Below are 23,881 nucleotides of genomic sequence, written 5' to 3' on the forward strand. Positions count from 1 at the left end.
TAAGTACCCGGGTCCTAAGCCATGGAGCGCTTTAAAGGTGGTAACCAGAATCTTGAAGCGCACCCGAAAGACCACAGGAAGCCAGTGCAGACTACGCAGTAGGCTCGCAGCTCCCATTATTACTCGCGCAGCCGCATTCTGGACTAACTGTAGCCTCCGGGTGCACCTCAAGGGCAGCCCCATGTAGAGAGCATTGCAATAATCCAACCGAGACGTGACCAGAGCGTGAGTGACTGTGCATAAGGCATCCCGGTCAAGGAAGGCGGACCAAGCGAACTTGGTAAAAAGCCCTCCTGGAGACAGCCGCCAGATGTTCATCAAAGGACAGCCGTCCATCCAGGAGGACACCCAAGTTGTGAACCACTTCCTTTGGGGCCACTAACTCGCCCCCAACAGTTAGCTGCGGCTGCAACTGACTGTACTGGGATGCAGGCATCCACAGCCACTCCGTCTTGGAGGGATTGAGCTTGAGTCTGTTTCTCCCCATCCAGACCCGTACGGCTTCCAGGCACCGGGACAGCATTTTGACCGCTTCGTTGGGGTGGTCCGGGGTGGAAAAGTACAGCTGAGTATCATCAGCGTACAGATGATAACTCACCCCGAAACCACTGATGACCTCACCCAGCGGCTTCATATAGATGTTGAACAGGGTAGGCGAGAGAATCGACCCCTAAGGCACCCCACAAGTGAGGCGCCTCGCGGACGACCTCTGCCCCTCTGTCAACACCGACTGCGACCGGTCAGAGAGATAGGAGAACCACCGGTAAACGGTGCCTCCCAATCCCTCCAACCGGCGCAGCAGGATACCATGGTCGATGGTATCAAAAGCCGCTGAGAGATCTAATAGGACCAGGGCAGAGGAGCAACCCCTGGTCGCATCCACCAACGCGACCAAAGCCGTCTCTGTGCTATAACCGGGTCGGAAGCCGGACTGGAACGGGTCTAGATAGACAGCTTCCTCCAGGTGCCGGGGAAGCTGCCATGCAACCACACTCTCTACAACCTTCCCCACACGCAGCTGCGCGAGTGATAGAGGGAGCCACTCGTGGCTCCCATATAACACCAATCCTGCGCAGGCTGCACTGGCTACCTGTGGTCTTCCGGGTGCGCTTCAAGGTGCTGGTTACCACCTTTAAAGCGCTCCATGGCATAGGACCGGGATATCTTCTGTTACCACATGCTTCCCACCGACCGGTACGCTCCCATAGAGAGGGTCTCCTCAGGGTGCCGTCAGCCAAACAGTGTCGGCTGGCGACCCCCAGGGGGAGAGCCTTCTCGGTGGGGGCACCTACCCTCTGGAACGAGCTTCCCCCAGGACTTCAACAACTTCCTGACCTCCGGACTTTTCGCCGCGAGCTAAAGATGTATCTATTCTTCCGAGCAGGACTGGTTTAATAGGGGTTTTTAATTCGATTTTAAATGGGGTTTATTTTATATTATGTATTTTATATTTAAATTTAGGCCATATTGAATAAGTTTTTAAATAGTTTTTATTGTAATATATTGTATTGTTTTATTTCGCTGTTCACCGCCCTGAGTCCTTCGGGAGAAGGGCGGTATAAAAATTAAAATATTATTATTATTATTATTATTATTATTATTATTACCTTTTTACCAAATAATCTCAATTTACTGTCAAACTAATTGACACTGAACAAACTAAATGGCATCCACAATGTGTTCTTCCATAATGTATTGGGTGTAGAGTTTGATTTATGACTAACCTTCTAAATAAAATGTTGACAAAAGTGTTGATTTTAAATGTACAGTTCGATTCCATTTTGAGAGAGATCATTATGAGGAACTTAAAAAATGCAGTACAAACAGTTTTTCTCATTCAGCAATCATATGAAACGTGCTAACCCTCCTCTTCAGAAAAGTCTCGCAGGGCTGTATTTGGACCCCCACCTTCTTTAAGGAGCCCCTCCACTCGACAGGTCAGCTGACCATCTCCTCCTTACCCCTGCCTCAATCCCTAGGCCAGATGTACTTCTCCTGTATGCTGAGAATTTGGCTAGTATCTCACAAAGCTTTGTTGGCCTTAGAGTCTCTTGTAGCGGTTTCTGCTGGAAGACAAGGAGACCATTCAGGGAAGCCAACTGACAAAGAGTTTCAGATCTCTGGGGATGGTCTTACATGGTATTGATATTTGAAAAATCCATATGGATTATATCAAACAATGGCAGGGAGGACTACTTTCACAACCACAATAAAGGCTAAATTAGTGTGGATTCCAGGGCCTTTCTTTCCTAAGGGACCACGTTGGGGCAGGTCTGACGCCCCAGAGTTTGGCACAGAGTTAGCAGGTTATTTAAGAGCACCTTTAGAGTAATCTAACAAAGGTTTCCCTTCATGAAAAAAGGAGCAAAGGACAGGCTCAGGTTTCATTTTACACTCCATACAGTAGCAGTACAAAACAATTAATTGGATGGAAGAAATCTTGCTCAGTTACATCAGAGACATGGACTGTAAAACAAGCTATGATATTAAGCATAACCATGGAAAAGGGCATCGTGTTAAAAGAACGTTTGCATGGGAAAAGGAATCACATAAATCTGTTGTGAAAAGGTACAATTTCAGCCTGTTGAAATGCCTAGCATGTACGATTGAAACTCTTAGTAAGGCCACGCCTGAATACTGCATTCAATTTTGGTCCCATTACAAAAAGTTGTTGAGACTTTGGAAAAAGTGCAAAGAAGAGCAACTAGAATGATTAAGGGGCTGCAGACTCAAGCATATGAAGAACGGTTGGGGGAAACGGGATATGGCTAGTCTAGAGATAAGGAGGACAAGGGGTGACACAATAGCACTGTTCCAATATGGAACAGCTTGCCTTCAGAAGTTGTGGGTGCTTCATCACTAGATGTTTTTGGGAATAGCCAGTTGTTTCAAATTGTAGAGGGTCTCCTGCTTGAGCAGGAGGTTGGACTCGAACGCCTCCAAGGTCCCTTCCACCGCTGTTATTCTGCTATCATTATTCTATTGCTTTGCACACTCAGGCATATGTAGCATTTCCTCCCCACCGCCCCATGTGAATCCTTTGATGTTGGTGGTGTCCACCATCAGTAAAGCTCTTTCCACAATCAAGGCATTCATATGGTTTTCCTTGTGTGGATTACTTCATGTGAATAAAGATGCTGGTTTGAAGGGAAACTCTCCCCACACTCCAGACATTCATGTTTTTTTTTCTCCTGTATGAATCCTTTGATGTCTATAGAGTTCCTTTCCTCTTGAAAGCCTTTCCACATTCTAGGCATTTATAGGGTTTCTCTCCTGAGTGGATCCTTTCATGTTTATAAAGGCTGCTGTTCCAACTGAAGCTCTTTCCACACTCCAGGCATTTATATGGTTTTTCTCCTGAGTGGATCCTTTCATGTTTATAAAGGCTGCTGTTCCAACTGAAGCTCTTTCCACACTCCAGGCATTTATATGTTTTTTCTCCTGAGTGGATCCTTTCATGTTTATAAAGGCTGCTGTTCCAACTGAAGCTCTTTCCACATTCCAGGCATTTATAGGGTTTCTCTCCTGAGTGGATCCTTTCATGTTTATAAAGGCTGCTGTTCCAACTGAAGCTCTTTCCACACTCAAAGCATTTATAAGGTTTTTCTCCTGAGTGGATCCTTAGATGGCTTTTAAGATAGTAATTTCTTTTGAAGGATTTTTCACATTCTGGGCACTGATATTTCTTTCCTCTTTCCTGAATCCTTTGGGAATTCCTGCGTCTTCCGAAGGCCCATCCATCCTCCAGGCATTTATTCAGTTTCTCTCCCAAGTGGATCCTTTGATGCGCATAAAGGTTGCTGCTCTGACTGAAGCTCTTTCCACATTCAAGGCATTTATGAGGTTTTTCTCCCATGTGGATCCTTTGATGTATAAAAAGGTGGCTGCTCCAACTGAAGTTCTTTCCACACTCCAAGCATGTATAAGGTTTTTCTCCTGAGTGAATCCTTAGATGCCTTTGAAGATCTACATTTCTTTTGAAGGTTTTTTCCACATTCTCGGCACTGATATTTCTTTCCTCCCTCCTGAATCCTTTGGGGATTCCCGTGTCTTCTGAAGGCCTGTCCGTCCTCCAGGCATTTATTCAGTTTCTCTCCAAAGTGGATCCTTTGATGCGCATAAAGGTTGCTGCTCTGACTGAAGCGCTTTCCACATTCCAGGCATTTATGAGGTTTTTCTCCTGTGTGGATCTTTTGATGTCTATAAAGGCCGCTGCTCCAATTGAAGCTCTTTCCACACTCCAGGCATTTATACAGTTTCTCTCGTGTGTGGATCCTTCGATGACTCTGAAGATCTACATTTCTTTTGAAGGACTTTCCACATTCTGGGCACTGATGTTCCTTTCCACCCGCCTGGATTCTTTGCGGCCTCCCAGGTCTTCCGAAGGAGCCTCCGCCCTCCAGGACCGTCTCGGGGTCTCCGCCCGTTTCCTCCTCCCCGCATCGCCCTCCAGACAGCCCCCTTTCCCGGGCTTCCCCTGGGCTCATCCCTCCGGCAGCCCCGGAGCCCCCCGGCCTTTCCCCGCCGTCTCCCGGGGAAGCCGCGCCGGGACCGGGCAGGGCTGCTCCGCGGGGCCCGCTCTCCTCCTCCTCCTCTCGGGCGGCGCTTCCTTCCTTCCCCCGCCGGGCTCCTCCGTCCTTCTGCAGGGGAGAGAGAGAGGCGGGTCACGGCTGCGTCCCCTTCCCCGCAGGGGAGGCCCAGGCCGAAGCCTCCGCCTCACGGGCCTTCCGGACATGCTCGAGGCGGACACGGCCTCCTCCTTCCCAGCGCTCCGTCCCACTCCACCCCCGGCACGCCAGACTAGGCCTCGGGCTCCCAGGCCTGCCTTATCCGGGAGAGGCCCTGCTGGACTGCGACTCCCAGCATTCCCTGCGCCAAACCTGCAACATCCGGGTTTTTCTTTCGCCGATTCAGGCCGCTTCCCTCGATGCCCGTTTCGTTTCCGGAAGTGGAGGCTTCGCGGCCTTTTTTCTTCCAGACGTTCCGCCTCTTCCTGTGGAGGAACCGCCCCAAGGAGTCCTCCTGCCAATCGCCGCCCTCCCCAGAGCGACCAATCGGCGTCCGCCTTCCCCCAACGAGCCAGAGGGCGCCTGCGCGGTTCCGAGGGTTGTTCTGGTCCCGGGCGGAGCTGAGGCGGGGGGCTCCCCTTGAATTTGGGGGTCCGCTGTTCTCCCGCCTCCCCGCCCCGGATTCAGGCAGGCGGAGGTCCGAGGCCTTTGTGGGGCTGCGACCCTCCCCCTCCCTCCCCTCCCCCATCCAGGGTCCTTCCCTCGGCAAGGCGGGGGGGGTTGGGGGGCCCCCAGGCAGGCGGGGCTGAAGGGGCTCCGCTTCCTCCTGGGGGGCTCCGGCCAGGCTCCTCCCTGCAGCTCCTGACCCCCCCAAAGCCCCCTTTGCCCATCTGCAGGGGGGGAATCCCCTCCAGGACCCCCCCTGAATATGTGGCCCCCCTCGGCCTCTGCTGACCCCCTGAGGCCGAAGCCTCCCGGAAGGCGAAGCTTTCCCTCCGTGGCCCCTCGGGAGGTTGGGGCCCTGGCAGCCCCTCCAGTTCTGCCCCCCCCCACCCCCCATCTGGCCAAAAGAGCAACTTAAGATTTGACATCATTTGCATGTTTTTGTTTTTGCAGTAAATACCTGAGGTGATCTGATGCTGGAACCCAGTGAGGTCCTCAAGGTGTTTTTAGATATATGTAGGAAGTTCCAAATCCCTAGTATAGGTCTCCTGGGTGATCAGGGGGTTCGACTAGATGACCTCCAAGGTCCCTTCCAACTCTGTTACTGTTACCTCCCTTGTCTGCTAACAGAATAAGAACAACCGAGCTGGAAGGGATCTTGGAAATCTTCTAGTCTAACCCATGCTCGAGCAGGAGATCCTCTCCCAAAAGTCCTTTTTCAAGAGGCAACTGGACTTCATTTGCCTTTCCTTGAAGATGTTTCCCTTCTCATCCAAGAAGCTTCTTCAATTCTTCAGTACCGAAGAGGCTTCTTGGAGGAGAAGCGGAAAGATCTTCAAAAAAAAACAAAGTTCAGTTCACTCTCTAAAAAGCACCTTTGGGACAACCCTCACCTGGATGGCTGAATCTCCATAGACATTCAGGAGATCTTATCCTATTCCAGACAAGAGGGAACATGCAGCTGGTAGAGTCTTTATTTATTTTTGACAGGACCATGCGGCAAGCCCTTTCCCTCCCCCTCCCTGGGTTTTCTCCCACTCTGTAACCCATTGGGTCCAGCGGTCACCAGAGGAGGAACATTCAAATGGATCCAGTCTGCCTGCAGAGGGGGGGAGGGGTAGTCATGATCTGACCTTGACGGGGGATGACAATGGATTCCAAGCCAGATCACATTGCCATTGATCTGGTAAGATCAAACCAGTGTGTGACAACCACTGTTCTGAGTCGGGGCTGAGACGATCTAGGATGGGCCCATGACTGTCTATGATTGCTTCTGGAGCCAGGGATGGCAAACGGAAGCCCCTCAGGACCATCAGCCTGGAGAGCTCCACTGCCAACCCAGCTCGGGCAGGGAGGTGGCCATGCAGTGGGGCGCCTGGTACAGTAGCATCCAAGCCATCCCAGCTTCAGAAAGAAGGGTCTCCCAACCAGAAACCTGGGGAGCGAAGCCCCTGAATGCCAGGAGATTCTTGGACGACCACTGGCACTTGCTTCCCATGCCCAGAGGCTCAGCTGGTGCAAAATCCTAAACCTGGGTGGACACATCTCTGACAGGCCTCAGAGATTCATGCCTGGTCAGCTGACATCTCATTAATGAACTCTTGGATAATTTGGGATCTTTATTACCGACTGACCTGGTACCTTGATGAACGTATCTTTTCTTTTATGTACACTGAGAGCATATGCACCAAGACAAATTCCTTGTGTGTCCAATCACACTTGGCCAATAAAAAAAATTTCTATTCTATTCAAGCAATAGCTCTGACCTGTCAGTTGATAGAAGGCAATTGAAGAATAGCATTCCCTCTGGCACTAAAAACTTTTTTTGTGCCTAGCTGTATAATATAGCAACAGGGACATAATATATATAATATAGCTTATGCAAGTTACTAGGCAAACAAAGGTATACTTGGCCAGGAAGCCGCAGATGGGGACAATGAAGCTGTTCCCTCCTGCACCAGCCACCCAGCCAGCCTGTGTTTTCCAGCCCCCATGGTCCAAGGGCCCGTGTACCTGCCAAAGAACCCCCAGCGAGGTCAGAGGCCCCCTTTGAAGGACCCAACTGCCATCTTTACTGGGGGGGCTGCCAAAGCTTTTGGGGGTTCTTGAGATGGAAGTAGATCAGAGCAGCAACTCCACCACAGACAGAAAGGAATAGCTTTTCACACCATCCGCTGCAATCCTATAGCCCAGAGATGCTCAGTGGCAGCTCTTCTTTGGAGTGCCACTCCTAGCCTCCCTGTCAAGGTGGGGCACTAGTTCTTCCCAAATTAGAGCCTCACAATAACCTGCCCAGGTAGTCTGGACAAGATGCTCTAGCACTTGAGGTATCTTGGACAGCCCAGAAAATGTTGATTCGATTCACACAACCCTACTCTCTCCATGGGACCTAAGACCCAGATTCAAATTTCCCAAGTGTGGCAGTGTTGAGAAGAGCTGGCCTATCAGTTGCCCCTCTCTCTGGGGCAATCCTGGTTCCAGCTGAAACCCTTCCTGAAGGAGAATAAGAACCAGAAACTGCCCTGTCATAAAAATATAGGTTGTGGCCACACACAGAACCCCTCGGTTCTGGTCCAGTCAGCCACCACGATAAATACTGGGCCGAGTTTGAGCCCCTCAAATATTATTTCACAAGTTTCAGAGAAGGACAAGGTGAACGATCAAATCCACCTGTTGCAACAAAAAGGGCACCTTTTTATATAAGTAAATTCAAATAATCTCAATTTACTGTCAAACTAGTACTGAACAAACTAAACGACATCCACAATGTGTTCTTCCATAATGCATTGGGTGTAGAGTTTGATTTATGACTAACCTTCTAAATAAAAACAAAATGGCACAGACAAAATGTTGACAAGTGTTGATTTTAAATGGACAGCTTGATTTCATTTTGAGAGATCCTTATGAGGAACTTGGAAAATGCAGTAGAGTTTTTCTCATTCAGCAATCGTATGAAACGTGCTAACCCTCCTCTTCAGAAAAGTCTCGCAGGGCTGTATTTGGACCCCCACCTTCTTTAAGGAGCCCCTCCACTCGACAGGTCAGCTGACCATCTCCTCCTTACCCCTGCCTCAATCCCTGGGCCAGATGTACTTCTCCTCCTATATGCTGAGGATATGGCTAGTATCTCACAAAGCTTTGCTGGACTTAAAAGAGTCTCTTGTAGCGGTTTCTGCTGGAAGACAAGGGGACCATTCAGGGAAGCCAACTGACAAAGAGTTTCAGATGTCTGGGATGGTCTTACATGGTATGGATATTTGAAAAACCCACATAGATTATATCAAACAATGGCAGGGAGGAGCACTTTCACACCCACAACAATAACAGCCAAATTAGCCCTAGAGTGGATTCCAGGGCCTTTCTTTCCTAAGGGACCAGGTTGGGGCAGGTCTGACGCCTGGATTCTGCCACGGCACACTTGTTTGAATTAGGCACAGAGCTGGCAGATCATTCAAGGGCACTTTTAAGAGTAATCTAGCAAAAGAAGTTTCTCTTAATGAAAAAAGGAGTGAAGGACAGATTCAGGTTTCATTTTAAACTCCATACAGTAGGAAAAGTACAAAAAAGTTAATTGGATGGAAGAAATCCTGTTCAGTTACATCAGAGACATGGACAGTAAAACAAGCTATAATGTTAAGCATAACCATTGAATAGAATAGAATAGAATTTATTGGCCAAGTGTGATTGGACACACAAGGAATTTGTTTTGGTGCATATGCTTTCAGTGTACAGAAAAGAAAGAAAAAAATACCTTCATCAAAGGTACAACATTTACAACACAAATGATGGTCATAGGTTGCAATTTAACCCTTAGTGATAGCAACAAAAAGTTATAGTCATACAGTCATAAGTGGAAAGAGATTGGTGATGAAAACGAGATGATTAATAGTAGTGCAGATTTAGTAAATAGTCTGACAGTGTTGAGGGAATTATTTGTTTAGCAGAGTGATGGCCTTCGGGAAAAAACTGTTCTTGTGTCTAGTTGTTCTGTTGTGCAGTGCTCTATAGCGTCGTTTTGAGGGTAGGAGTTGAAACAGTTTATGTCCAGGATGTGAGGGGTCTGTAAATATTTTCACGGCCCTCTTCTTGATTCGTGCAGTATACAGGTCCTCAGTGGAAGGCAGGTTGGTAGCAATGATTTTTTCTGCAGTTCTAATTATCCTCTGAAGTCTGTGTCTGTCTTGTTGGGTTGCAGAACCGAACCAGACAGTTATAGAGGTGCAAATGACAGACTCAATAATTCCTCTGTAGAACTGGATCAGTAGCTCCTTGGGCAGTTTGAGCTTTCTGAGTTGGCGCAGAAAGAACATTCTTTGTTGTCCTTTTTTGATGATGTTTTTGATGTTAACTGTCCATTTTAGATCTTGTGATATGATAGAACCTAGAAATTTGAATGTTTCTGCTGTTGATACTGTGTTGTCAAGTATTGTGAGAGGTGGAAGTATGGAAGGGTTTCTCCTAAAGTCTACCACCATTTCTACAGTTTTGAGAGTATTCAGTTCCAGATTGTTACAGTCGCACCACAAGGCTAGTCGTTCAACCTCTCGTCTATATGCGGATTCATCATTGTCTCGAATGAGACCAATCACTGTTGTGTCATCTGCGAACTTCAGTAGCTTGACAGATGGATCGTTGAAGATGCTGTCATTGTATACAGAGAGAAGAGAAGTGGGGAGAGCACACAGCCTTGGGGGGGCCCTGTGCTAATTGTATAGGTATCTGAAGAGATCCCGCTTAGCTTTACCTGCTGCTTCCTGTTTGTTAGGAAGCTTGTGATCCACTTACAAGTCTGTTCTGGTACCTGTAGCTGGTTTAGCTTAGTTAGAAGAGTGTCTGGAATGATGGTATTGAATGCTGAACTAAAGTCTTTTTAGTTTAGAAAAGGGCATTGTGTTAAAAGGAGAACGTTTGCACGGGAAAAGGAATCACATCAATCTGTTGTGAAAAGGTACAATTTCAGCCAGTTGAAATGCCTAGCATGTACGATTGAAAAAGTTAATTTGAAGGTAGAAACTTGAGGGGGGAGGTGGTCCAATCTTCAAGACCTATAAAACCTGATTCCAAGCAAAAACTACTGGGTTACCAATCATATAAGGAGGTAGGGTGTAAAGAAAGATAAAAAAGGAAAAGAAAACCCCAGTGAAGTAGAGAGGGATGGAAAGGATGGAAAACCCAGATACAAAGCAGGAGGTATAAGGAAACACACCCAAGACCCATAAAGGACTCAAATGCCTAGCTAAGAACACTCAATAGGCAGGGTGAACTTGAAATACTAATACACAAAGGTACATATGATATAGTTGCTATTATTAAAACGGCATGAATGGGTTGGATGGATGGATTTGTAACTGGCTGACAAACTGCACTCAAGGGCTGGTCCTTAGTGATAGTCCATCTACATGAAGGGAAGGAAGCAGGGGGGTACCAGGTTGACTGAAGAGATTGTTTAAAAAAATGCTTTTAAAAGGCTCCTCTGGTGATCCCAGCTGAGTTGCCTGATCGCCAGAACCTTTTTAAAGCATTTTTTCCGGAGGACGTGTACGCATGCGCCAGGGTGGGGTGCATGCGCAAGAGGATGCTCACATTGCATTTTTGGGGGTTATATGCGCTTTGGGCATTTGGTGGCAAAACGGTCAGCCATCACTGGTATAGGGTCTCCTGCTTGAGCAGGGGGTTGGACTAGAAGATCTCAAAGGTCCCTTCCAACTCTTGTTATTCTATTCTATTCTATTCTATTCTATTCTATTCTATTCTATTCTATTCTATTCTATTCTATTCTATTCTCCATTCTATATTTCATTTTATATTCTATTCTACTGTATATTCCATTCCATTCCATTGTTCTGTTCTGATTAAAGCCACCAGGAGCCACTGAAGGCTGGGCTGCAGGAGTTTCCCATCTCCAACTGTGTAGCGAGGGCATGGAGAGAACCCACTTGGCAGTTCGTCCGTCCCTGCCAAGTTCCTCCTTCTCCTCCTCCTCTCTGCCAAGCATCAAAAGTGCCACTTTCTGGCAAGCCAGGCTCGTGTTTTGTACACACAGCTGCTGGGAGTGAAAAACATTCAACAGAAGCTTTTTAACTGCCAGCCACCGAAAGGGGCCCTGAAATCTACCATATGTTCTCCCTGGGAAAATGCAACGGAAAGGAAGAAGAAGACGGAACAGTGATAATTGGGGGTGGGGGTGGGGGGCAAAGGGTTCCAATAGCCCTGTGGGTTTTGCAGGTCACAAAAGGCAAGTGCCAGCCGATCCAGGACGCTTCGATGGTTTGGATCTTAAGCCCCATCCGAGGGCTTCACAGAGAGAATCTCACTGATATTTTGGAATTTCCTTGAGTTGGACTTACAGGATGGTGTGGTGGCCTAGAGGTGGAGCTTCTCGCCTCAGAATCAGGAGTTGTGTGTGTTCGATCCTAGGTAGAGGCAGCCATTTCTCTCTCTGGGCACAATGAGAATATACCTGCTGAACAAAACTCCACATTGGCGACAGGAAGGGCATCCGGCCGTTAAAAACGCTCTGCTAGCTCCATTCAGTTGCCCAGACTCCACCCCACAAGGGATTATGGGGTCGTTAAATGATGATGATGATGACTTGTGATTGGGTTAATGCTTGATTTTCTAGAAAGCCACCAATTGCAGAGGTTCAGCAAGCTAAGTTCAGCAAGGAAGCTCTTTATTTAGCTTAAACTGATGTTTAAATTCAGAGTTATTTTAGGCTTCACAGCATCTTCTGTACCATAGTGGTTCAAAACAATGGAGGAAGGATTGAAATTCGAATGGAATGGATCAACTGTATTTCAAAAGCAAACTGTCTGCCCAATGGATTATGCAACAGCTAATGGTGAAGGCCATTTAATTGCATCATTTACATCCAATTTCACAGCAAGTTGAGTATTTGGGGGAAAGAGGAGGGTTACTTTTACTTTTGGCTGCAACAGGACTTCAGTCGTTCAATTTGTCCTTCTCTGAATCTGGAATTTTGAGGTGCACGTGAACCAGAGCAGAACCAGGCGGAACAATTCTAGGTCTGTATTTTATGGCTGCGATCTGCATTTTTATGACAGGACGGTTTCTAGCTCCTTCTCTTTCCTTCCGGAATAGAAAGGAAGGAAGCTGGAGCCCAGAGATCGCCCAGAGAGGGGACAACCAGGTGACAGGCCAGCTGAATTCAACCAGGAACTAAGGAAGGCTGGCCATGGACGAAGGCTGGCAAAACCCCAGAAATCCAGCCTTTCTTAACACTGGCACGCTTCGGTACTTGTGAATGTGGGTGTTAGATGCTCAGTGCAGGGAGTTGTGTGGTGTGAAATGGAAGCAAGATGTCGCTGAACTAGAACTCCCAACCTAAAGGTGCTTTTTCAAGAGGCAACTGGACTTTCTGGCCTCCAGTTGCCTCTTGAAAAAGCACCTTTTAGCACAGAATAGAGCTGGAAGGGACCTTGGAGGTCTTCTAGTCCAGCCCCCACTCAGGCAGGAGAACCTATACCATCTCAGACAAGCGTCTGTCCAGTCTCTTCTTAGAAACCTCCAGTGATGGAGCACGCACGATTTCTGGTGGTAAGCTGTTCCACTGGTTAATTGTCCTCACTGTTACAAAGTTTCTCTTTAATTCCAGGTTGCTTCTCTCTTTGGTTAGTTTCCAACCATTTGGGACGACCAGGATCATGACTGAGAATCCACATATAACTCCCAACAGTTTTGCCATTCCCCAGGCTGGCCCCTAGAGCAGGGGTCTCCAACCTTGGCAACTTTAAGCCTGGCGGACTTCAACTCCCAGAATCCCGGAGCAAAGCTGGCTGGGGCATTCTGGGAGTTGAAGTCCTCCAGGCTTAAAGTTACCAGGTTGGAGACCCCTGCTGTCGAGCGTCTTGGCCAGCCTACCTGGGCAGGTTGTTGTGAGGCTCCAATCAGGGGTGTTCCAGGGCCGCCCCTGCATGGCAAAAAGGCCGGCTGGGAGCTGCCCTCTAAAGAGAACCCTGGACTGAGCAACTTTGGGCTGCAGCGCGCCCGGCAGATGGCGCGAAGACTCGTCCTTTGCTGCCCCCTGATGGCCGGTAGCGGAGTTGCAGCTCGGCTTTCCTTCAAGGCCGGGAAAGGCGGCGGCGTCGCTTCCCACAGTAAAGATGGCGGCCGCGGCCTGCCAAGCGCTGCTCCGGCCTCCCCTCTGGCGGCTCTTCCTGGGCAGGTGGAAGGGCCCGGGGGTCGCGGGAGTCGGGGCGCGGGGCCTAGGCAGGTGGCCGGGGCGGAGGGCAACGGCTTCAGCATCTGAGGCGGCCGCGGTTTCCCGGCCACGAGCCTTGACGGTGGGACCTGGGGAGCGGCAGCCACAGGAGGGCCGGCTCGCAAAGGCGGAGGCGGCGGCGCACTACCGGCTGCTGTTCACGTGTAAGGTGTGTTCGCACGGGATGCGTCGCTCCTCCTGAGGGGGAGGGGACGGTTGAGGGCAGCGAGGCGAGGGCGCCATCTTTGTAACGGGTGGAACGCAGAGAGGTCGCGGGCGCCATCTTGGCTGTTGGCGGAACAGAGAGAAGCCGCGGGCGCCATCTTGGCAGCTGGCGGAACAGCGCGAGGCTGCGGGCATCATTGGTGTCCTGTGCCGTCAGCTGGGAAAGGGAAGGGATGAACAAGGGGGAAGCAGCGGAACCCGACGCCCTGTTACACACAGCTTCCCCACTCCTGGGTTTGCCCGTCCAGACCCCAGTGCAAGCCAATATATCCTGGCATAGACTAGGCCAGGGGTCTGCAAACTTGGCTCTTTTAAGACTTGTGGACTTGAACTCCCCGCTTTGCTGGCTGAGGAACTCTTCTAGCACTGGAAAGTGTTGTTGTTTTTTAAAGGACCAGGTCGATCTGTGTTGTGCACAGAAAATGCCTGGAAGTTGTTTGTGAAGATACAGGGTGTTGGGTTTGACTATGATTTGTGTGCTCAGCTGACTTAACATTTGATCTGGGAACCCAAACAGGATTAATTGGTGCTTGGATGGGGGACCACCAGGAAATGCAAGAGATGCTGTCTAGCACTGGAAAGTGTTTTTGTTGTTTTTTAAAGGACCAGGTCAACCTGTGTTGCTGTTCAGAAAATGCCTGGAAGTTGTTTGTGAAGATACAAGGTGTTGAGTTTGACTATGGTTTGTCTGCTCAGCTGACTTAACATTTGATCTGGGAAAAGGTTAATTGAGGTCCAGCCTGTTTAGCCCTAGGAGCATGGCAGGGGCTGGAATTGGAAAGGCAAATGGCAAAAGCAATGATGGCTGATTGCTTAGGTGTTGCTCCCAAGAGAGCTGCAGACATGTCCCCCCTGTAACAGCATCACCCCAAGAATTGCATGGCTCACCCGACAAAGGTGCACAAATCTTTGAGGAGGGGGCTTTGCTCCTGGGCTGGCCAGTTAGGCTGTTGGTTGAGCCGGGGCAGGGGGAGGATTTCATTTTCAATACAATAAGTGCTTTGCCCAAAATGTTTTGTACATATTCTTTTCTGTTTTATTTCTCTCTTTTGTAAGCCACTCAGAGTCTCTGGGAGTTGGGCTTTTCTCCAAATGTAATAAAATAAATGGGCAGATATCCCAGAGAACCTCTTTGAAACTTCCCTGAGAGGATCCTGGTTTCTATTTCAGGTATGCAAGACACGGTCTGCGAAAACTATTTCCAAGGTGGCTTATCATCATGGAGAGGTGATAGTGAAATGCTCAGGGTGCAACAACCACCATGTGATTGCCGATAACTTGGGCTGGTTCTCCGACTTAGATGGAAAGAGGTAAGCATTTGGTTCTTGAGGGTTTGGTGCTTCAGCTGCCGAAGTGGAATTAGTTCCTGGGAACAATTCAGAACTAACACGATGGACGCACCAGAATTCGTAATCCACAAATCTTCATTTATTGTTTTGGCTTGCAGAAAGAACACCAAGGAAAATTCCTTCTGTGACCAAAATCCCACAGAAACTATTTTACTCTATTAATGTTGGCTTTTACTGGAGTGGTGCAGGGGCCTAGAACTGGAGCTCTCGTCTCACAATTAGGAGGCTGTGAGTTCGATGCTAGGTAGAGACAGATATTTCTCTCTGAGCACACTGAGAATATATCTGCTGAACAAAACTCTGCATTGGCGACAGGAAAGGCACCCGGCCGTTAAAACACTTCGCTAGCTCCATTCAGTTGCCCAGACTCCACCCCGCAAGGGATTATGGAGTCATTAAAAGATGATGATTGTTGGCTTTTACTACTCTATCTGAACAAGTGAAGGCTGGAAGTACAGTGTTATGAAAGAGATAAACAAAGCAGGACATCTATAAGATAGCCTTCATGTAATTAAGACAAAGAGGAAAAATAGGTTCTGCTTGCTTTTTCTATTGGAAAGATGGCCTCTGCAGTCATTGATAGCTGGGGTATTTTCTTGCTTACAATTTCACATTAGAGGCAGCTATTGTGTGCATGAAGCAAGGCTTTTCTTTCGGTTACAGCTAATGCTTCCCACCTTCTTCATAACACAATTTTCTTCCTGAATTAGGAACATTGAGGAAATCCTTGCAGCCAAAGGAGAGAAAGTGAGGCGAGTGGCAGGCGAAGACGCTCTCGAGCTCTTAGTTGAAGACCCCCAATTGCTGGAACGGCTGAGCAAAGGAGGAGGAGAAGAAGATCCAGAGTGATCAGAACAGGCATCTTCAATCAACCCAGGGGGGAAAAAAACTTCCCTAAACTAGCCCTTTATTTGAAGGGACACTTTGGAGTGATCCTTCAGTTGAGTTTTTTCCAATCTTGTGGATTGCAGGATTGTCGTTTCTTGGGAAATGTTTTTTTTTTTCAGTGGCACAGGAGGAAGTCTAGCCATTGAATGTGATTGTATATTCTTCTTCTGGCAGAGAAGATGTGAGTGAGGCCTTGTATGTGCACAGAGCTGCACTACACACATGTTTACACATGCTTTCAAGCGAGGAAGGAGTTGCCTGTTCCACTATGGAGCAAGAGTCCTATGTGAGGCCATCCAGGCTGGAGATCCCATTCTCAGCTGGGTTGATTGTGGAGCTCAGTCTCACTAGGCCTGCATACTAGGGAGAAACAAACACAACTAAACCAAACCCATCAATCCATGCAGTTAACATGGTTCTACTGCGCCCTCATTGTGGCTTGGCTTAGTGTTTGATTTCTTGTCTTTTTGTTCCAGAAGGTGGGAAAAGAAACAATGATTTGAATTACTTGGATTTTGACAGACTTTGGATTATCATTCTTATGGCAAATAGCAACTCACTAGCGGCATCGGCTGTCCTGGGAAGTGGGAGAGGCCTCGTGGGGGTCTGGACGTCCATCTATCAGTGATTCGGGAATGATGGATTGTCACCCAGGCAGCGGTTAGATGAGATCATCTCTAAGACCCCTTCTGATCTAGGATTCCACAGCCTTAAGGACTGAGAATGTCTTCAGATAACTCACAACTAGGAAGATCTCCTAAAGCAGGGGTCTCCTTGGCAACTTTAAGCCTGGAGGCAACTTTAAGCCAGAATTCTGGGAGTTGAAGTCCATTAGGCAGAAAGTCGCCAAGGTTGGAGACCCCTGCCCTAAAGTGTTGACTATTCCTGACAACTTGGTGTCATCTCCAAATCTGATGAGTTCCCCTTCTCATCTTTAATTGCTTATGAAGATGCTGAAGAATAGTGGGCCTGAGACAGAATCTTGGGGTACCCCACTGCATGCTTTGCTGATTCTGAAGCTTACTGGGAACATTCCTCAGGAAGTGACAACATAGATACCAAAGATGCCTGAACTTGTGTGTTACCTGGAGGGATAAGTGGAGAATTTTTCAGGGGACTTCCAAGTTTTGATGCAGCCGAGCTCCAACTTCTTTTGATTTGTGAGCAACACAGGCAGGTAAAGGTTCTCCTGCACATGCATGCTAGTCATTCCCGACTCTAGGGGGCGGTGCTCATCTCCATTTCAAAGCTGAAGAGCCAGCTCTGTCCGAAGACGTCTCAGTGGTCATGTGGCCGGCATGACTCAACGCCAAAGGCCAAAGGCACACGGAACGCTGTGACCTTCCCACCAAAGGTGGTCCCTATTTTTTCTACTTGCATTGTTTACAGGCTTTCGAACTGCTAGGTTGGCAGAAGCTGGGACAAGTCACGGAAGCTCACCCCGTTATGCAGCACTAGGGATTCGAACCGCTGAACTGCCAACCTTTCGATCGACAAGCTCAGTGTCTTAGCCACTGAGCCACCGCATCCATTGAAATGGGCAGAGGGAGGATTAAATAACTGGGTTATTTTGCTGAGGAGACCTAGATTTATATCCTTTATGGTTTTTCTCCTGTTTGGATTCTTTGATGTCTACGGAGGTTTCCCGCCCACAGTAAAACTTTCCACACTCCTGGCATTTATATGGTTTTTTTTTCTCCTGTGTGAATTATGAAATGACCGAAACGCTTTCCACGCTCCAAACATTTATGTGATTTTCCTCTCCTCTCAGGCAGCGCTTCCTCCGATGGGCATGTCCGCTGTCCTGAAGGGACGAAGGAGGAAGAGGAGCAGCGGAGTTTCTCCCCTTCCCCTGAGGGGAGTCCCAGGCCCGCCCCCCTGGGGAGGAAGGTTGAAGCCTCCGCCTCTCCCAGCCCCTTTCAGGGGTCTCTCTGAATTCTTTGATGTCCATGGAGGGTCACGAGACACCCCCAGCTTCCCCCAGTGCCCCTCACCCTTCCATTCCTTGAGCTCCCCGCTCCATCCCGCCCAGTGGTGGGTTGCTTCCCGTTCAGGCGAACCGGTGGCGGTGGCAGAAGTGCCATGCACGAGTGCTCGCAAACGAACTGGTAGCAACGGGTTTTGAAACCCGCCTCGATCCTGACCCACCCAAATTCCCTTCTGAGGGGGAGGCCCTCAACAGCCCAGCCTCTACATTGCTTCCCCCACCCCTTTTATTTTCTTTTGGCCAAGCTCCTCCTGGTCCTGTGCAGGGATTGGCCTGTGGAGCGCATTTGCATGAGGGAGCCTTCAGTGCCATCCCATTGGTTGGCCTGCTGTGTGATCCCGCCCCGCACTGGCTACTGCAGCATCGCATCTGGGGTTTGCTCCTGCCTGGGCTCCTCCCCCTGCTTTGGCTCCTCCCCTTTGCCAAAAGTGAACCATTCTGAGACACGGGGAGGTTTTATGCCTTCCCCTCCTCTGGTCCCCCCCACCAGCCCTGCCGTTGCTTTGATTCCCCACCCCTTTTATTTTCTTTTGGCCAAGCTCCTCCTGGTCCTGTGCAGGGATTGGCCTGTGGAGCGCATTTGCATGAGGGAGCCTTCAGTGCCATCCCATTGGTTGGCCTGCTGTGTGATCCCGCCCCGCACTGGCTACTGCAGCATCGCATCTGGGGTTTGCTCCTGCCTGGGCTCCTCCCCCTGCTTTGGCTCCTCCCCTTTGCCAAAAGTGAACCATTCTGAGACACGGGGAGGTTTTATGCCTTCCCCTCCTCTGGTCCCCCCCCCACCAGCCCTGCCGTTGCTTTGATTCCCCCCCCAACTCTCATCTGGTTCCGCCTCTGGTCGCCCTCCCAGCTGTCCCTGGGGGAGGGATGGGAAATGAAGGGTTTTGTATTGTTGCATGAGAAACTTAGATTCCCTCTCCAGCGACAGTGGCTGACAGGGTAGCCACATCTGCCACCGAAGAGAGAACTGTGGCCAGCCCCACAGCAGCAGCAACTACTGTGGCCCTAGTACCAGAGGTGGCAGCTCAACCCCCACCCCCTGCAGGATAGCAATGGTGAGGAGGGCTCATTAGACACACTGGGGGGGCATAAATTTAACAGGGTTCTTCTTGGCCCAGGCTGGGAGCCACATGTAGGATTATGGTCTGGAAAGAACCACGGAAGCTTCCACAGTGAGATGTGTCAGCGTAGCCCTAGAAGGGGCCACTTCACAGTGGAGAAACACTCTCCACAATGATGATACCCTGGAGCTGAGAAACCTCAACCCCTTCATGGTGTGCTCCGCAATTGGTTCAAGGACACCCCCCACCCCACCGGCCAACCATGAAGCTGGAGATCGCATCAAGACCATCAGCCAGGGATGGAGAGGAGTGGCCGAGTACATCCGGGAGTTTTGTGACCTGCCTTGCAGGTTCACTGCCTGGCCACAAGACATCCTGGTTGGCTGCTTCCAAGATGGGCTGAATGATGTCAGGGTCAAGAATTTTAGTAAACTATCTTAAATTGACCCTTTGCAACAGGGAAAATAGGTTTTTAGACATTTTTATTACTTAACAAACAAACAAAAATCATGGACATAAGAGACTGACATTATAGTGACTTGCAAAACACTGTTTATGTATGAAATGTAAATTCTATGAATTACTAGACGAAAAAGTCAAGCGTCTGGAAGCAACTCTATCTTGAAACTCAATGAACAAAGCAGGAATCCTCAACCTAAACAAAAAGACTACACCAAAATTAACTACAGAGCAAATAGTTTCTTTTAAAGAATCAAAATACATGACCAAAAAAAAGAAGAAAACAGAAGAAATCCAAACTGAACGTAAAGAGGAAGACCAACAGAAACATATCACTTTTACAAGAAAATATGCAAACTCCTATAAAAGAGCATTCATTAATAGTTTTTAAAAAAGAGTCACAATCCAGCATTGTGTTATGGCCGGTCAGCGGACCTGGCGGCAGACTAGGATGATGAGGAGGTTGGGGAGGAATTTGGGCCACTCCTGAACTCTGGGGAAGGCTCTGATGGATGCTCTGCATCGGAAGCAGAGATAGAACCAGGGCCGTCTGATATTTCCCAGCTGCCTTCGGAGTTAGTGGGTTAGTGGGTAAGAACAGCTGGGGACTGTGCCTATGTGCAGAGCCGTTAGGACAGAGCAACTGAGGACAAGGAGTCGACTCGAAAAGAAAGGCACACATGGACGCTGAATGGCAGCTCCCTGGCTGGGGAATAAAGAGAAGGAAAGGGGAGGGGTGGTCGTAGGAGACAACCATTTGGATTTCTTTCGGAAGATTTGCTTATCTTGGTTCGTGCCTCAGAGACTATTTGCCAGAACTTAATTTACAGCTTTACAGTTCCCAAGGAACTGATAAGGTCTAGTTAACCCTTTGAAGGATTATTGCCTGGACTTTTCGGTGTGTGAATGCCATTAATTCACAGGAGCGAAATAAAGAGGAGGGTTTTGGGACAAGGAGTTGGTTTCTTGGTTCTGCTAAGGCTGGGTCAGAACACATTGGGGGGGAAAGGCAAATGTTGGTGATAGGAGATTCAGTTCTTTGGGGAACAGAAACTATAGTCTGCACACAGAACAGTCAATCTTAGAAAGTATGTTGTCCCTCTGGAGCAAAAATCAAAGATGTAACTGAGAAATGTACTAAAAGAACCCCACGGATTACTCGTCTTTTCTTCCCCTAGAGATTTTAGAAACGAACCACTGGCTTAAAAATTGCTGTTGTCAAGAGAAATTTGGCTTCCTAGCCCAGATACAAAGTAGGAGATAAACCCAACACCCATAAAGGACTCAAATGCCTATCTACAAACGCTCCATAGACAGGGTGAAGTTGAAATACTAATACAAGAAAGTACATATCATATAGTTGCTATTACTGAATTGTGGTGGGATGAAACTCATGACTGAGTTGGATGGATTGATTTGTAACTGGCTGACAAACTGCACTCAACGGCTGGTCCTTAATGGTAAAACATCTACATGGAGGGAGGGAAGGAAGCAGGGGGGTACCAGAAGGTTCCGTCTTAGGCCCAGTAACCTTCAATATCTTCATGACTTAAATGAGGGAATAGGAGGACTCATCAAATTTGCAGATAATACTAAGCGGGCAGCCCATGTGAGTCGATTCCCTCTATAAGCAGCAGGCGGAAGCAGAGGTGGGGATGAAGGCAGGTGATCCGGAGGCACTTGAGAATTGGTGGAGGTTCAACTTCCTGCGGCAACACCTGCAGAGGTCCGCAGGAAAAGCAGGAGAGCCTGATGCGCTGTTCAACCTGCAGGCAAGTTGAGATATGTGAAGATGAGCCTCCCAAGGCCAACCACCAACTCTGGCCCAACTAATGGCTTTCTCACGGTCTATGCAGTGCATCTGGACAGCGCCTCTCCCTGCTCTCAGCGTCTATTCTCAGATTTATTTATTTATTTATTAATCACATTTATATACCGCCCTATCTCCCAGGGGACACAGGGCGGTTCACAGGCAAGTAAAAAACATATAAATACAGACTAAAATAACAGTTAAAAAACTTATTCTACAAGGCCGAATTATTAAAAAGCAATATAAATAATAAAACCCATTTAAAACCAATATAAATTTAAAATCTAATCCAGTCCTGCGCAGATGAATAAATGTGTTTTAAGCTCGCGACGGAAGGTTCGGAGGTCTGGAAGTTGACGAAGTCCTGGGGGGAGTTCGTTCCAGAGGGTGGGAGCCCCCACAGAGAAGGCCCTTCCCCGGGTGTCGCCAGACGACACTGCCTAGCTGACGGCACCCTGAGGAGTCCCTCTCTGTGAGAGCACACGGGTCGGTGAGAGGTATTCGGTAGCAGTAGGCGGTCCCGTAAGTAACCCGGCCCTATGCCATGGAGCGCTTTAAAGGTGGTTACCAAAACCTTGAAGCGCACCCGGAAGGCCACAGGTAGCCAGTGCAGTCTGCGCAGGATAGGTGTCACACGGGAGCCACGAGGGGCTCCCTCTATCACCCGCGCAGCCGCATTCTGAACTAACTGAAGCCTCCGGATGCCCTTCAAGGGGAGCCCCATGTAGAGAGCATTGCAGTAATCCAGTAATCCGAGAAACTCTTTCAACATTTATATGGTTTCTTTCCTGAATGGATCCTTTGATGTACATAAAGGCTGCTCCTCTGACTGAAGCTCTTTCCACAGTCCAGGCATTTATACGGTTTTTCTCCCGTGTGGATCCTTTGATGTACATAAAGGTTGCTGCTCCAACTGAAGCTCTTTCCACACTCCAGGCATTTATGAGGCTTTTCTCCTGTGTGGATCCTAAGATGGCTCTGAAGATGGTAGTTTCTTTTGAAGGATTTTCCACATTCCGGGCACTGATATTCCTTTCCATCCTCCTGGATTCTTTGAGGATTCCAGGGTCTTCCAAAGGACCCGCCACCTTCCAGCCATTTATTTGGCTTCTCTCCCAAGTGGATCCTTTGATGTTTATAGAGGGTGCTCCTATGACGAAAGTTCTTTCCACACTCCAGGCATTTATGAGGTTTTTCTCCTGAGTGAATCCTTTGATGTTGATTAAGCTCTCCTTTCTGACTGAAGTTCTTTCCACACTCAAAGCATTTATGTGGGTTTCCAACTGAGTGGCTTTTTAGATGGTTTTCAAAATATCCATTTATTTTGAAGCATTTTTCACATTCTGGACATTGATATTTATTCTCTCTTGAGTGGATCCTTCGATGATTCTGAAGATCTATATTTCTTTTGAAGGTTTTCTCACATTCTGCGCACTGATATTCTTTTCCTCCCTCCACGCATTTCTTCAGTTTCTCTTCCCAATGGACCGTTTGATGTCTATAAAGATTTCCAGAATGACTGAAGCTCTTTCCACACTCCAGGCATTTATGTGGTTTTTCTCCTGAGTGGATCCTTAGATGGCTTTGAAGATGCTGATTTCTTTTGAAGCATTTTTCACATTCTGAGCATTTATACGGTTTTTCTCCTGTATGGATTCTTTGATGTACATAAAGGTTGCTGCTCCAACTGAAGCTCTTTCCACACTCCAGGCATTTATGAGGCTTTCCTCCTGTGTGGATCCTAAGATGGCTCTGAAGATGGTGATTGCTCTTGAAGGATTTTCCACATTCCGGGCACTGATGTTCCTTTCCTCCCTCCTGCATTCTTTGCGGCCTCCCAGGTCTTCCGAAGGAGCCTCCGCCTTCCAGGACCGTCTCAGGGTCATTTCCTCCTCCCCGCATCGCCCTCCAGGCAGCCGCCTTTCCCGGGCTCCCCCTGGGCTCATCCCTCCGGCAGCCCCGGAGCCCCCCGGCCTTTCCCCGCCGTCTCCCGGGGAAGCCGCGCCGGGATCGGGCAGGGCTGCTCTGCGGGGCCCGCTCTCCTCCTCCTCCTCTTGGGCGGCGCTTCCTTCCTTCCCCCGCCGGGCTCCTCCGTCCTCCTGCAGGGGAGAGAAAGAGGCGGGTCACGGCTGCGTCCCCTTCCCCGCAGGGGAGGCCCAGGCCGAAGCCTCCGCATTTTGCGGACCAGAAAGAGACCTTTTCCGATTGCGACTCCCAGCATTCCCTGCGCCAAACCTGCATCATCCGGGCTTTTCTTTCGCCGATTCAGGAGCTTCCCTCGTTGCCCGTTTTATTTCCGGAAGTGGAGGCTTCATGCCCTTTCTTCTCTAGAGGTTCCGCCTCTTCCTGTGGAGGAACCAGTCAAGGAGTCCTCCTGCCAATCGCCGCCCTCCCCAGAGCAACCAATCGGCGTCCGCCTTCCCCCAACGAGCCAGAGGGCGCCTGCGCGGAGCTGAGGCGGGGGCTCCCCTTGAATTTGGGGGTCCGCTGTTCTCCCGCCCCCCCCCGCCCCAGATTCAGGCAGGCGGAGGTCGGAGGCCTCTGTGGGGCTGCGGCCCTCCCCCTCCCTCCCCCATCCAGGGTCCTTCCCTCGGCAAGGCAGGGGGGGGGTTGGGGGGCCCCCAGGGAGGCGAGGCTGAAGGGGCTCCGCTTCCTCCTGGGGGGCTCCGGCCAGGCTCCTCCGAGGCCTCCAGGCTCCTCCCTGCAGCTC

General features: G+C 49.2%; 3 protein-coding genes across 3 annotated transcripts; 1 reads left to right on the forward strand and 2 right to left on the reverse strand.

The window, feature by feature from the left end:
• Positions 1-2,370: 2,370 nt before the first annotated feature.
• Positions 2,371-5,553, reverse strand: LOC131186300 (zinc finger protein with KRAB and SCAN domains 1-like). The gene is made up of 2 exons (XM_058159743.1): positions 4,881-5,553; positions 2,371-4,640 (listed from the first exon to the last, which is right to left on the reverse strand). Exons 1-2 carry the CDS (start codon positions 4,887-4,889, stop codon positions 3,837-3,839), a joined length of 813 nt encoding a protein of 270 aa, XP_058015726.1. The 5' UTR covers positions 4,890-5,553; the 3' UTR covers positions 2,371-3,836.
• A 7,721-nt stretch (positions 5,554-13,274) lies between these two features.
• Positions 13,275-17,565, forward strand: DNLZ (DNL-type zinc finger). The gene is made up of 3 exons (XM_058159745.1): positions 13,275-13,561; positions 14,788-14,927; positions 15,677-17,565. Exons 1-3 carry the CDS (start codon positions 13,295-13,297, stop codon positions 15,813-15,815), a joined length of 546 nt encoding a protein of 181 aa, XP_058015728.1. The 5' UTR covers positions 13,275-13,294; the 3' UTR covers positions 15,816-17,565.
• A 1,872-nt stretch (positions 17,566-19,437) lies between these two features.
• LOC131186298 (zinc finger protein 226-like) lies at positions 19,438-23,436 on the reverse strand. The gene has a single exon (XM_058159741.1). It carries the CDS (start codon positions 23,413-23,415, stop codon positions 21,937-21,939), a length of 1,479 nt encoding a protein of 492 aa, XP_058015724.1. The 5' UTR covers positions 23,416-23,436; the 3' UTR covers positions 19,438-21,936.
• Between the last annotated feature and the right edge of the window lie 445 nt (positions 23,437-23,881).

This window comes from Ahaetulla prasina, chromosome 16, assembly GCF_028640845.1.
Source record: "Ahaetulla prasina isolate Xishuangbanna chromosome 16, ASM2864084v1, whole genome shotgun sequence".
NCBI classification, from domain to species: Eukaryota; Metazoa; Chordata; class Lepidosauria; order Squamata; family Colubridae; genus Ahaetulla; species Ahaetulla prasina.